General features: G+C 35.4%; 3 protein-coding genes across 3 annotated transcripts in view; 1 reads left to right on the plus strand and 2 right to left on the minus strand.

Moving 5' to 3' along the window:
• Nucleotides 1-12584, plus strand: part of LOC149587320 (glutamate receptor-like) — a 36176-nt gene that overhangs the window by 12309 nt on the left and 11283 nt on the right. The window lies entirely within an intron of this gene.
• Nucleotides 7634-9463, minus strand: LOC149587321 (uncharacterized). Its single transcript, XM_089863776.1, has 6 exons — nucleotides 9024-9463; nucleotides 8547-8692; nucleotides 8424-8489; nucleotides 8148-8362; nucleotides 7871-8089; nucleotides 7634-7807 (listed from the first exon to the last, which is right to left on the minus strand). The coding sequence occupies exons 1-6, from the start codon at nucleotides 9461-9463 to the stop codon at nucleotides 7634-7636; spliced, it is 1260 nt and encodes a 419-aa protein (XP_089719902.1).
• LOC149587322 (uncharacterized) lies at nucleotides 9656-12581 on the minus strand. Its single transcript, XM_089863777.1, has 2 exons — nucleotides 12228-12581; nucleotides 9656-11693 (listed from the first exon to the last, which is right to left on the minus strand). The coding sequence occupies exon 2, from the start codon at nucleotides 11201-11203 to the stop codon at nucleotides 9656-9658; it is 1548 nt and encodes a 515-aa protein (XP_089719903.1). The 5' UTR covers nucleotides 11204-11693; nucleotides 12228-12581.

Raw genomic sequence — 12584 nt, forward strand, 5'->3', positions numbered from 1 at the left:
AAAATGTAAGTATTTTATATTTATTATTTTTTTTTAATGTGGAATTAATAATCTATCTGCCAAATCTAAAGTTAGATAAGTCATGTCATATGATTCCTCTTATTAACTAAATAATCCTGCCCTCGTAGAAAATACAAAATTTCCGGAAAGACTAATGGCAGCACATCGAACTTGTTAAAGCATTTCAACACAAATCACAAATCGATCCAATCACATTCACAACCAACAATTGGACAAGTGGTTCAATCTCAGAAGGCTCGCCAAGGAATTTGCTTGGAGGTAAGTGTAGTACATAATTAAGGAAGCACTTTGAGCTATACTAACAAATATAACCGAAAAATAGGATTCGGAATTCTCCCAAAAGAACTTTCGAACTTCGGTTTTAGAATGGATTGTCCTTAACGACCAACCGCATACTGAAGTCGAAGCTCCTGCTTTTATAAAAATGATTAAAACTTGTAATCCCAGGGCTCAACTGTTCTCGAATAATACTGTTCGCAATGATCTACTTGAGGAATACCAAAGAAAATCTACCTGCTTAAAAGCAATGCTTAAGGTAAAATGATTCCTTTGCTAATAATTATTTAAAATTTTGCAGCTAGCACTATTAATACTAATTACTAAGTTATTTTTTAGGAAGTTAATGGAAAATTCTCCTTTACAATGGATATGTGGACTTCCAGAAATAATTTACCATTTCTTGGTGTGAAAATCTTTTTCTTGACAAACAGTTTTGAAAAAAGGATATTTTGCTAGATTTCCCAGTTGTGAGAGGCAGTCACAGTGGTGTATCCATTTGCAACGCATTTTTGGGTGCATTAGAGAAGTTCGATATTCCAGCTAGCAAAGTGTCAGGAATAACATTAGACAACGCAGGAAACAATGATACATTTTGTCAACAATTCGACGTTCGATGCGCAGAAATAAAGGTCGCCTTTTCATCAAAAGAAAACCAAGTTCGTTGTCTGGCACACGTTTTAAATCTTGCTGTGCAGGATTTGTTGAGTGGGCTCAAGGCATCCACAAACATACACGATGAAGCTGATTTGGATGATGAAATGGAAGAAGATGAAATCCTCACTGAGTCTGGAATTGAAATAGAAACGACGATGAGGAAATTGCGTCGAATCATAAAAAAAATCCGGAAATCACCTCAGAAATCCGATAAGCTACAAGAGATTTGTAAACTACAAAAACTGAAGCAACTCAACCCAATTATAGATGTCAAAACACGTTGGAATTCCACCTTCGAAATGATAAATAGAGCTTCCTACCTCAGATCTGCCTTAAATGCGCTTATAAGTATGGATGGAGATTTGTTCGCATTAGCTTTGAACGAATCTGAGTGGAAAACTTTAGAGTCGTTGCAGGACCTTCTGCAACACTTTCATAGGACAACCAACCACATATCAATGCACCGTCATCAGACAATTTGTTCTTACATACCGGCTTGGGATATTCTTATGGTAAAGCTGCAGTCATTCAAAACAAACGACGATATTCTAACACATGCGATTAATTCTGCCATTAAGAAGCTGGAAAAATATGCTCCAGATTTAGAAAAACACGAACTTCCTTTCATTGGAGTTATTCTTAACCCTGCACTGAAAATGGAGTATTTTAAGCAGCATAAATATTTGTACGACAAAAGAATGCTGAAAAACCTGAAAGATCTTATTACATCAAAATACAATTGGTATTGCAGCCAAGAACCAACTCCGATGGAAAACGAGCTGGAAGGTGAATTACTAGAAGATGAGTTTCTCATGCATATGCATTCTTCTAAAAAATCCAAGAAGTCTGAAGTCCAGAAATATTTGGATGAAGCTGTTTCAGGACGTACAATTGACCCTATTGAATGGTGGAAAGTTCATGAAGTGGAATATCCAATTTTGAGCAAGCTTGCAAAGGATGTGTTATGTGTTCAATGCACATCTGTTAGTATTGAGAGAACTATCTCCGCTGGTGCTGATCTCATCGTTCCTACACGTTGTAGACTTAATGCTGAAACTATAACGAAGACAATGTGCCTCAAGTCCTGGTTTAAAGAAATTAAATAATAAAGTTTCAACTTGAAGAATCAAACTTTATACAAAAAAATGTACATTTGTAACACTTCAAATAAATTGTATGGCACTTCATGATTCCAAAATACTTATTTAGTGGTAGTAGAAAATGTTAGCGGTTAATAGTGATAGTCAAAAATACCGTTACAATCTGGGTATTTTGGGCCTCATATCTTTTTTTTCTTCTCTATAATTTCAGAAGGGGTTTTCGGTTCAGTTCAGTTATAACTGAAAACTGAACTGGTCAGTTCGGTTTCCTGGCTGAACCGAACTGATAATTTCAGTTCAGTTTCAGTTCTTGAAAATCCTAACCGAAAAGTTTCAGTTCAGTTTCAGTTTTAGTCCAAAACCGATTTGAACCGAACTTAGCTGGAACCATTCATACCTGCTAGAGCTCAAATCGGCTCACGCCAGTAAACCAATCCATGGGGTCTTAGAGTTCAAGAAAGATGATGTTGTCCTATTATCGGAGCCCAAACTTCCTCGCCAAAGCTGGAGACTAGGACGAATACAAGAGGTGTTTCCTTTCCGAGATGGGCGCGTCCGAGCCGTAGCTGTCCAACTACCAGGAGGAACTATCATACGTCGAGCGGTTCAAATGTTACACCGTTTAGAAGTTTCGGCAGAATGAACAGTGTCCATTGTGGGGAGGATGTTATAACTTCTAAACAACCGCCAAGATACACTGCAAATTCCAGGATCATTCCAAGAATGGTTGAAGCACACATTAAGACCACCAAATTTGGTATCGATTTAAGAACACATTCACTTCAGGATCATTACAAGACCACTTTAAAATGTTCTAAAAGTGATGTTGAAATGTTCTTGATATGTTCATGCGTTCTTAAAACATTCTAATCATGTGTTCTTGAAGTGGGTAAACGTTCTTATAGTGTGCCGTATATTGTGCTCTTATTGTGTTCTAAAGACGCGAAGTGTTCTAAAATTCGCTTTTTTAAGAACACTTTATATGATCTTGATGTGGTTCTCGGAAGTGTGCTTAAAATGCTAATAATAATCATTCAGTATACATTTTCACTTTCTTTATTCATTTATTATTGCCACAGTGTTTTAATTTCCTTATCCAGTTTTGCTGCTCTATTTCCAAGCTTATAATACGAATGGTTCATGACCCATTTCGCAAAGAGGGCCATCGGTTGAAGAAACACAATTGGGTAGTCCAATTCTTGAGTGTAATATGCTGAAAGCAAGGTCATCAGTATCGTCGGGAGTTTCAGTTCATGATCCTTAAATATAATTTCGAATCCGTTGCCGACAATCACTGCTTTTGATATTTTACCGTTATCAATCGCCACTAGGCACAGGGGTGGTCCTTTCGCACGAATTTTCATTTGCTCAAGTATTTCTGAGTCCTGTCAGATGGGGAAAAGAGTTAAATATTCAAATGAATAGATATGAAAATAAATGATATTTACATACTTTAACTTCTTCAATAATTGACATAGTTTTAATTCCTTTGGTTTGAAAATTTCCTGCCTTTTTAACAAACCACATCCACGCGAAGTACATAAAATCGTGGCCCTGAATTAAACACTTTAAAACGCTGTTTATATTAGTTTAATTGATATGCAAATACCTTATTTTTTCTCGCTTCTGATATGTCTATAATTATATTGAAGAATTTTTCAACATTACGGGATACTGATTCAAATACCTCTCTTCCGCATAAGGTTTCCCACAGTTCGGTTCAAATCGGTTTTGGACTAAAACTGAAACTGAACTGAAACTTTTCGGTTAGGATTTTCAAGAACTGAAACTGAACTGAAATTATCAGTTCGGTTCAGCCAGGAAACCGAACTGACCAGTTCAGTTTTCAGTTATAACTGAACTGAACCGAAAACCCCTTCTGAAATTATAGAGAAGAAAAAAAAGATATCAGAGGCCCAAAATACCCAGATTGTAACGGTATTTTTGACTATCACTATTAACCGCTAACATTTTCTACTACCACTAAATAAGTATTTTGGAATCATGAAGTGCCATACAATTTATTTGAAGTGTTACAAATGTACATTTTTTTGTATAAAGTTTGATTCTTCAAGTTGAAACTTTATTATTTAATTTCTTTAAACCAGGACTTGAGGCACATTGTCTTCGTTATAGTTTCAGCATTAAGTCTACAACGTGTAGGAACGATGAGATCAGCACCAGCGGAGATAGTTCTCTCAATACTAACAGATGTGCATTGAACACATAACACATCCTTTGCAAGCTTGCTCAAAATTGGATATTCCACTTCATGAACTTTCCACCATTCAATAGGGTCAATTGTACGTCCTGAAACAGCTTCATCCAAATATTTCTGGACTTCAGACTTCTTGGATTTTTTAGAAGAATGCATATGCATGAGAAACTCATCTTCTAGTAATTCACCTTCCAGCTCGTTTTCCATCGGAGTTGGTTCTTGGCTGCAATACCAATTGTATTTTGATGTAATAAGATCTTTCAGGTTTTTCAGCATTCTTTTGTCGTACAAATATTTATGCTGCTTAAAATACTCCATTTTCAGTGCAGGGTTAAGAATAACTCCAATGAAAGGAAGTTCGTGTTTTTCTAAATCTGGAGCATATTTTTCCAGCTTCTTAATGGCAGAATTAATCGCATGTGTTAGAATATCGTCGTTTGTTTTGAATGACTGCAGCTTTACCATAAGAAAATCCCAAGCCGGTATGTAAGAACAAATTGTCTGATGACGGTGCATTGATATGTGGTTGGTTGTCCTATGAAAGTGTTGCAGAAGGTCCTGCAACGACTCTAAAGTTTTCCACTCAGATTCGTTCAAAGCTAATGCGAACAAATCTCCATCCATACTTATAAGCGCATTTAAGGCAGATCTGAGGTAGGAAGCTCTATTTATCATTTCGAAGGTGGAATTCCAACGTGTTTTGACATCTATAATTGGGTTGAGTTGCTTCAGTTTTTGTAGTTTACAAATCTCTTGTAGCTTATCGGATTTCTGAGGTGATTTCCGGATTTTTTTTATGATTCGACGCAATTTCCTCATCGTCGTTTCTATTTCAATTCCAGACTCAGTGAGGATTTCATCTTCTTCCATTTCATCATCCAAATCAGCTTCATCGTGTATGTTTGTGGATGCCTTGAGCCCACTCAACAAATCCTGCACAGCAAGATTTAAAACGTGTGCCAGACAACGAACTTGGTTTTCTTTTGATGAAAAGGCGACCTTTATTTCTGCGCATCGAACGTCGAATTGTTGACAAAATGTATCATTGTTTCCTGCGTTGTCTAATGTTATTCCTGACACTTTGCTAGCTGGAATATCGAACTTCTCTAAAGCACCCAAAAATGCGTTGCAAATGGATACACCACTGTGACTGCCTCTCACAACTGGGAAATCTAGCAAAATATCCTTTTTTTCAAAACTGTTTGTCAAGAAAAAGATTTTCACACCAAGAAATGGTAAATTATTTCTGGAAGTCCACATATCCATTGTAAAGGAGAATTTTCCATTAACTTCCTAAAAAATAACTTAGTAATTAGTATTAATAGTGCTAGCTGCAAAATTTTAAATAATTATTAGCAAAGGAATCATTTTACCTTAAGCATTGCTTTTAAGCAGGTAGATTTTCTTTGGTATTCCTCAAGTAGATCATTGCGAACAGTATTATTCGAGAACAGTTGAGCCCTGGGATTACAAGTTTTAATCATTTTTATAAAAGCAGGAGCTTCGACTTCAGTATGCGGTTGGTCGTTAAGGACAATCCATTCTAAAACCGAAGTTCGAAAGTTCTTTTGGGAGAATTCCGAATCCTATTTTTCGGTTATATTTGTTAGTATAGCTCAAAGTGCTTCCTTAATTATGTACTACACTTACCTCCAAGCAAATTCCTTGGCGAGCCTTCTGAGATTGAACCACTTGTCCAATTGTTGGTTGTGAATGTGATTGGATCGATTTGTGATTTGTGTTGAAATGCTTTAACAAGTTCGATGTGCTGCCATTAGTCTTTCCGGAAATTTTGTATTTTCTACGAGGGCAGGATTATTTAGTTAATAAGAGGAATCATATGACATGACTTATCTAACTTTAGATTTGGCAGATAGATTATTAATTCCACATTAAAAAAAAATAATAAATATAAAATACTTACATTTTACTGTTTTTACAAAGCCGACACTTCGCATAGGAAACATTGTTACCTTGATTTTGTTCAACAATTAGATCAAAATGTTCCCAAATTCCGCTGCGGCGTTTCTTGGGTGCCGAAACCGAAACACCAATTTCATTAGTGTGGTCATTAACAGTATCAGTAAAATCAGATTCTTGATCAGAGACCCGTGATTCTGCAATTCCGTCCTCCTCCATGACTCGGATTTAATTAGTCCGGTACTGGTATTAATTTGAGTAAGCCAAGGGCTTCTCAGCTTAAAACTACTAAAGTTAAACGCCAATTTTTATTTTTAGAGAGTCTAGTGAAAACGCCAATTTCAATGTTCAAAGACCACAAGCTCAGACTGCTTTTAAAGGTTTAGTTTTGGTTTGACTAAGTTCGCTCCGCTGGCACAAGAATATATATGTGAATTTGTGAAACGCGTGTAAGAATTTATAACTCCGCGGCCACAGCCCACTCGACCACGCATTCGAATGCGCTGTGCTGCAGAGCACCGCCTGATCCTTTCCGTCTTCTTACAGACTCGCGAAGTCGCACTCTTAAGAACCTTATCTTTTTCTGGCATTGAGGTTCTCTTCAGTTCAGTTTTTATCAGTTCAGTTTAAGAAAAAAACCGAACCGAACCGAAAACTGATCAGTTTAGAAATTTAAGAACTGAAACTGAACTGAAGCAATCAAATCAGTTTAGCCCCTTAACTGAACCGACAAATAACTGAACTGAACCGAAAACTGAACTGTTTGAACCGAACTGTGGGAAACCTTACTTCCGCACATAAGGCGAAACTCAAACAAAAACTGCAAAGTGCAAGAAATCTTATTCAATGTGGGCTTTATAAAGCACTTTTCTAAGTTAGAAGTTAAAAACAATACGTTTAACTTACAATGTCGACAGTTTCAAAACAAGAGAACACTTCTAAAATCACTTCATCGCTACTGATAAGGTTGGTTCGCAAATTGAATGTCTTTTTTAAATTTGCCTTTACAACGCCCATATCTGGCTTGGCTTTAATCCACTCAGTTTGAATAATTTTTATACAATTTTTCTCTTCATCAGCAGTTGCCTGGTCTCCCTTATAATGGCTTCTCGAAAATCCAGTAAAACAAACACACATATTTAAAGGAAAAATTGGTAAAGCCCTATTGAAATATGAAAAACCACAAAGTAAAGAAATCATTTAAAATAATAAGAATCTTAATATAAAATAATGTTACGCTGCTAGCTCTGGTGGGTATGCACATTTATACATTTGAATGAAAGGAAATAAATGATGGCAAATATATTCATTTAATGTGGGGTATAAAGTACAGCTATTAAGTAATTAATAATTTAAACGAGGGTTTTAGCTATAGAAATACTGCAAAATTCCTTTACTTTAAGATATCGTAGAATTTAGAAAGGCATTAAAATATAAATGCTCACTTTAAGACGGGTTTTGATTTCGAATTCTTAGAAACTTTTGGTTTTGAGACTGTCTCTGTATTTGCCGCAGCTAAACGCTTGAATCCTTTTGTTTCTCTCGTTTCATCAGTCGATTTTTCAATTATTCTTTGCTTTCTTATTTTCGAGCTAAGTGATTTTGTAAATTTTTCCTATAAACAACTTAATTACTCATAGCGAAGAGCTAAAAAATGCATTCATTATCGGATTTATACCCATGGTGTAGTGCCGTCTAATTTTATGCTTGGATATAGTTCATACATCCTTGAGCCTATATTTGTGTAAGCGGTTCGTGTACAAACATTGGGGTTTTTTATATAAAAAAAACAGCATTCAGAGACGAAAATGTGCCAAGTATGGCCACTGGTGACAGTACCATCCTTTAGGGCTTTCTCTATAAACTTAGAAAAGGCAGGAATACCATAGTCTGAAATCTTCGCGTATATATAGTTAGAATATTATCAAGTTATATATAATTCAAATATAACTTACTGAGTTTTCTGGCTTTTTGTTATTGGTATTTTCTTCCTCAATAGTAATAGAAGCAAAGCTGGCTTCTTGATCTTTGCCAATGGTATCAGTCTCATCAGCAGTTTCTTTGCTGTTTGAACTAAGAAAATTTGGCTTCTCCGTATGCTGCTGGCAATTTAAGGTCTGAGAATAGTTCTCGCAACTAGTTTCCATCACAGACATGCTAGAATTAGGTCCTACAAAAACAAAATCATTTCAAATATATAAAGTTACACCCCTATCCAATAATTTAACTACTTATGTCAGAAGACGCTCCTTTTTCTAATGGGAAGGCAGGTTTTGAAACATCATTTGCGTTAATCACTACATTAATAAATGCGCAGTTAAGTAATAGTCTATTTATGAAGGTTTATGAAATACTTTTTTCGTGTTTCGTAACTGGGCAACAACAGTAAGCACAATTGTTATTTGTTACATCTGCACTTCTTTCGTATTCACAGCACTCGTCCTTTCCACAATCTTTACACGCACCCCTAAGGATGTTCCGACTATCTAACATTTCCGAACTGCAAAAAAAATCTTCAAATTAGGAACAATATGCGAAATTGCAAGGGGATGACTAGCAAATTTGTCTTCCATTTGGTGGGATGAAATTAAATGTGCTAAACCAACGCCTTATTACACTAAATATCAATATAGCACATCTATCTCATTGAGAATAACGACTCAAATTATTAAAATTAAAAATTATATGGTACATAAAAAATTAAAAGTATCAAAATATACATAATTTTCATTAAAATTTAGTATAGTTAAATATGAATGAATATCTATAAATTTGTACTAGGAATGAGGCATGAATATTTGTTGACCACATAAAGATTTTCTGCTAAGTACCTTGGGGCCAATGGAAATGGGTTTTGCAGAGATGACTGACGAACCAAACTATATAATTCGTTTAATACTAATTTGTACGCATTAAAATCTGGGTTGTACTCGTTTTTTGAAGACTCTTGGATCACAAAGCACAAATCATTTTCTAAACTTAATATCCGATGAACAACGGCAAAATTTGGCTGTGCTTCATTAATGCAATTTAATACTATACAGTTGCCTTCCCTGTAGATATGGCCATGTACAACAGCTTCTTTGATATCCCAAATTTGAGATAATCCCGCTAAAGCCCTAATGCCCGTTATTATATATTCTGGATATTTTGACAAGTCCAATGGTCTCTTAACAGATATGTCATTTCCACCGTATAAATAGTTCAAATTTCCGCTTCCATTTGGTCCTCTTTGATAAAAACAATTTCTCAGTAAACTATAATTGCCCATGCTTTTCGCTATGTTTTTAAAGCTTCCCCACTTGCGCCCTTTAAATACCGAAAAAAATGCTTCAAATCTCATATCTCAATGGTGTCTTAATGGTCCAAACATAGAAATCTGCCTAGGTAGATGTATTAGATAATGGAATTTTGGTTTAATTGAAATATCCGGGTAAAGCCGCCGAAACTCTATTATGTATAGTTAAACGGCATTTTTAAGCTCGTCAACCGTTTTTGATGTTGCGTAAGGCAATGTCCCGATGTGAACTATTTGCACCAAGCGAATGAAGTTTTTTAGATTGTCCTTTGACTCATCTGTAACCCTTTCTCGTATAACAAATGGCAAGATTTCTATTAGAGTTAGACACGAAGCTGCGGATATATTTAAAGATCCTTCAGATTTCAGGATAGAACTTTCAATTGTTGGTGGTTTATTTCTATTTTCAAGATAATAGTATTTAAAATTATTAAGGGATTGATTTAACCATTCTAAAGTAAACAATTTGGCTTCAGAAATGAAATAACTCAAAACTGCTTTTAACTCAACAAGGGCAACGCCTTCTAACAAAACATGCATAGGGTCATGGGTCGAAATACTTAAGTCAATACCCTTTATATCAAATAGAGGGGAACGCCGGTTTATACCATATTCCTTACTAAAATCCTTCCTATATTTTTCGGTAGAAATTTCATCTAGAATATCACATAAATCAAGGTGATCTTCTGTTGTACGCAAACTAAAATGCTCTTCTCTGAAGTGCTCAAAAACATCAGGCTTAGATCCATGGCATGTTCTGCAACATTTATGAGCGAATCCAACCCCCTCTTTAAAACCCCAAAGCTGGTTTGAAGCAGGAGTATCTGCTGGTGTACCAAGTAAAAGGCCAGTTAAATTTTTACTAACGCCATCTATTTTAAACCCCAAATCTACACCATTCTGAAGTTCATTCATAGATTGTACAAAATCTAAAAGAATATTTTTCATACCAAATTTCTTAATGTAGGATGATTTAACAATTGCCAGTAATTGTTTTGTGTACAATTTTGACCTGAACATAGGAGGGATATTCACTAACTCATACGTGAAAAATGTCAGTTTGTGAATTTTTTTGTGCATTCCAATTGGATTACATGTCTCAACATCATCTACATTTAAAATAATTTGCAGGCAAAATGCTCCAGCTAAATTATGGTTTTTATAGAAAATACCATCACACCAATCTTTCATTACGTCCCCAGTAGTATCAAGTGCATTTGTAAGCCAGAATTTGACATCAGGCATGGCAATTAAACATTTTAAGCTCTCTAAAATGGGAATACTATAACCCCAAACCGACTGATTTTTCAATTTCCCCTTAGAAACGACGGTCATTCTTCCCATGTACACTTCCTGAGGTGTAATTAAATTGAAATCTGACTTATAAAATGTTTTCCTTAACGCGTCAGATTTGAGAGATAATGAAATGTCTTTGATATCAAAAAAATTATCAAACAATGTATCTGATAACTTTTTCCCATCTTCATTTGCAAAATTGCCAAACTTAGAACGGATAAATACCCCAAATGCTTTCATAAGCTCACTAAATTCTTCAACAATGCAGTCTATACTTTTCTTACTGAATCCAAACTTTGCTTCAAGTTTTAGCAAAAAGTACCCGAAAGCTTTTTTTAGCAATAAGTATTCATTTTTAGGATCCTTCCCTTCAACTAACGGGGCATGGTCATTAATGTTAAACTCATCTGTGTCCATTGAAATATCTTCCAGCGAATGATATTCATCTTCATCATCAATTTCATTTGGAATTGGTTCATTAAGTTCCGGTTCAAGTTCCGGTTCATTATGATACTTTGAACAATGTTTTTTAAACGCGTGCCAACTTTTAGATGTGTAAGGACAATTTTTGCAAGAAACAAAAAATAATGGATCATTCCGATGTAATTTTATGCAATGCAAACTTTACGCTTGTAAAGTTTTTCCAGAATAGCTACAAATATTGCATGGGAAAGTATTCATATCTATATAATCCGTCCCTAGCTTAAAATAAGCTAGCCAAAAATAGCTGAAAAAAAGGGAAGAGAAACACTGATTCCTGGTCAGTGATGTTTCGAAAATTGATTTTTATCATAAATTGAACTTTGCTAGGTTATAGGACTATGAAATAAATGTGCATAAACAGAAAATTTCTCACAATTGCTCGTATACTTACCTGAAAAACAATGATCTTGTTTAACCAAGAAGCCTAGAAAAAATAAGAAAAATTTTTGAATACCTAGATTTACCGATGGTGAAGGAAAATAGTTTTAACTTTAAAATCTATTTTCCAATAATTACAGCCAAACTTCCCCAGCCACGCTTGCTCTTACCCAACTGTTCTCCGTTTGAATTTCCTTAGCACAGTTAATTACGAACCTGAATTTGTTTGTAGGCCTTTAACTAAGCCTATTGCAGATACAAAGAGAGCCTCATGTTACCCTAAGCCTAACAGAATTTTTTTTTTTTTGCTCCGTTTTTATTGTCGAGCTAGGACCAAAGAAAAGGTCTTACAGCTCCGAAACTTTTTGAAAATACTTATGTACACTTTACATTACAAGATATAGGGAATATAATACAAAAGTAACATTAATTAAAATTCAAAATTTCATCAGTACATTCTATGTCCTATAACCCCTGTGTTATTGTTATATAGAGTACCTTAACCAGTGGGAGCCGTAACGCTTTATCTTTTAAGTTGCTCAATTATTTTACGTTATTAAACAACAAAAAAGGTACTTACTTATGCTTATTTACTCGTGCCCTCTGCCGAAAAACTGGACTACGTTCAACAGAACTTAGTAACCTTCGCCGAAAGCCCGAAAGAAAACTTTCCAAAAACCGATAACTTCAACTCAACCGCCGGCTTTTCCGCAAGCCCGTATTCCGTTATTTTGCTCTTCAGAGACGAGGCAACTTCACTCTTTCTGTCCGAGTCGTGTCGTGTCACGTGCTATGAAACTAACAACGGCATTGGGTGAAAGAAATGCGTGCCTTCTGGCGGGTTTTACCGAAACGATCCTAAGACAGTAAGCTTAGCTCGCGAACGCGAAACCGTACGTCTCCGAACGCAGGAGCCTCGGAAAGTTGGAACATCATG

This window comes from Phalangium opilio, unplaced genomic scaffold (assembly GCF_054372755.1).
Source record: "Phalangium opilio isolate 3A_F unplaced genomic scaffold, DU_Popi_V2 ptg001170l_1, whole genome shotgun sequence".
Lineage (NCBI taxonomy): Eukaryota > Metazoa > Arthropoda > Arachnida > Opiliones > Phalangiidae > Phalangium > Phalangium opilio.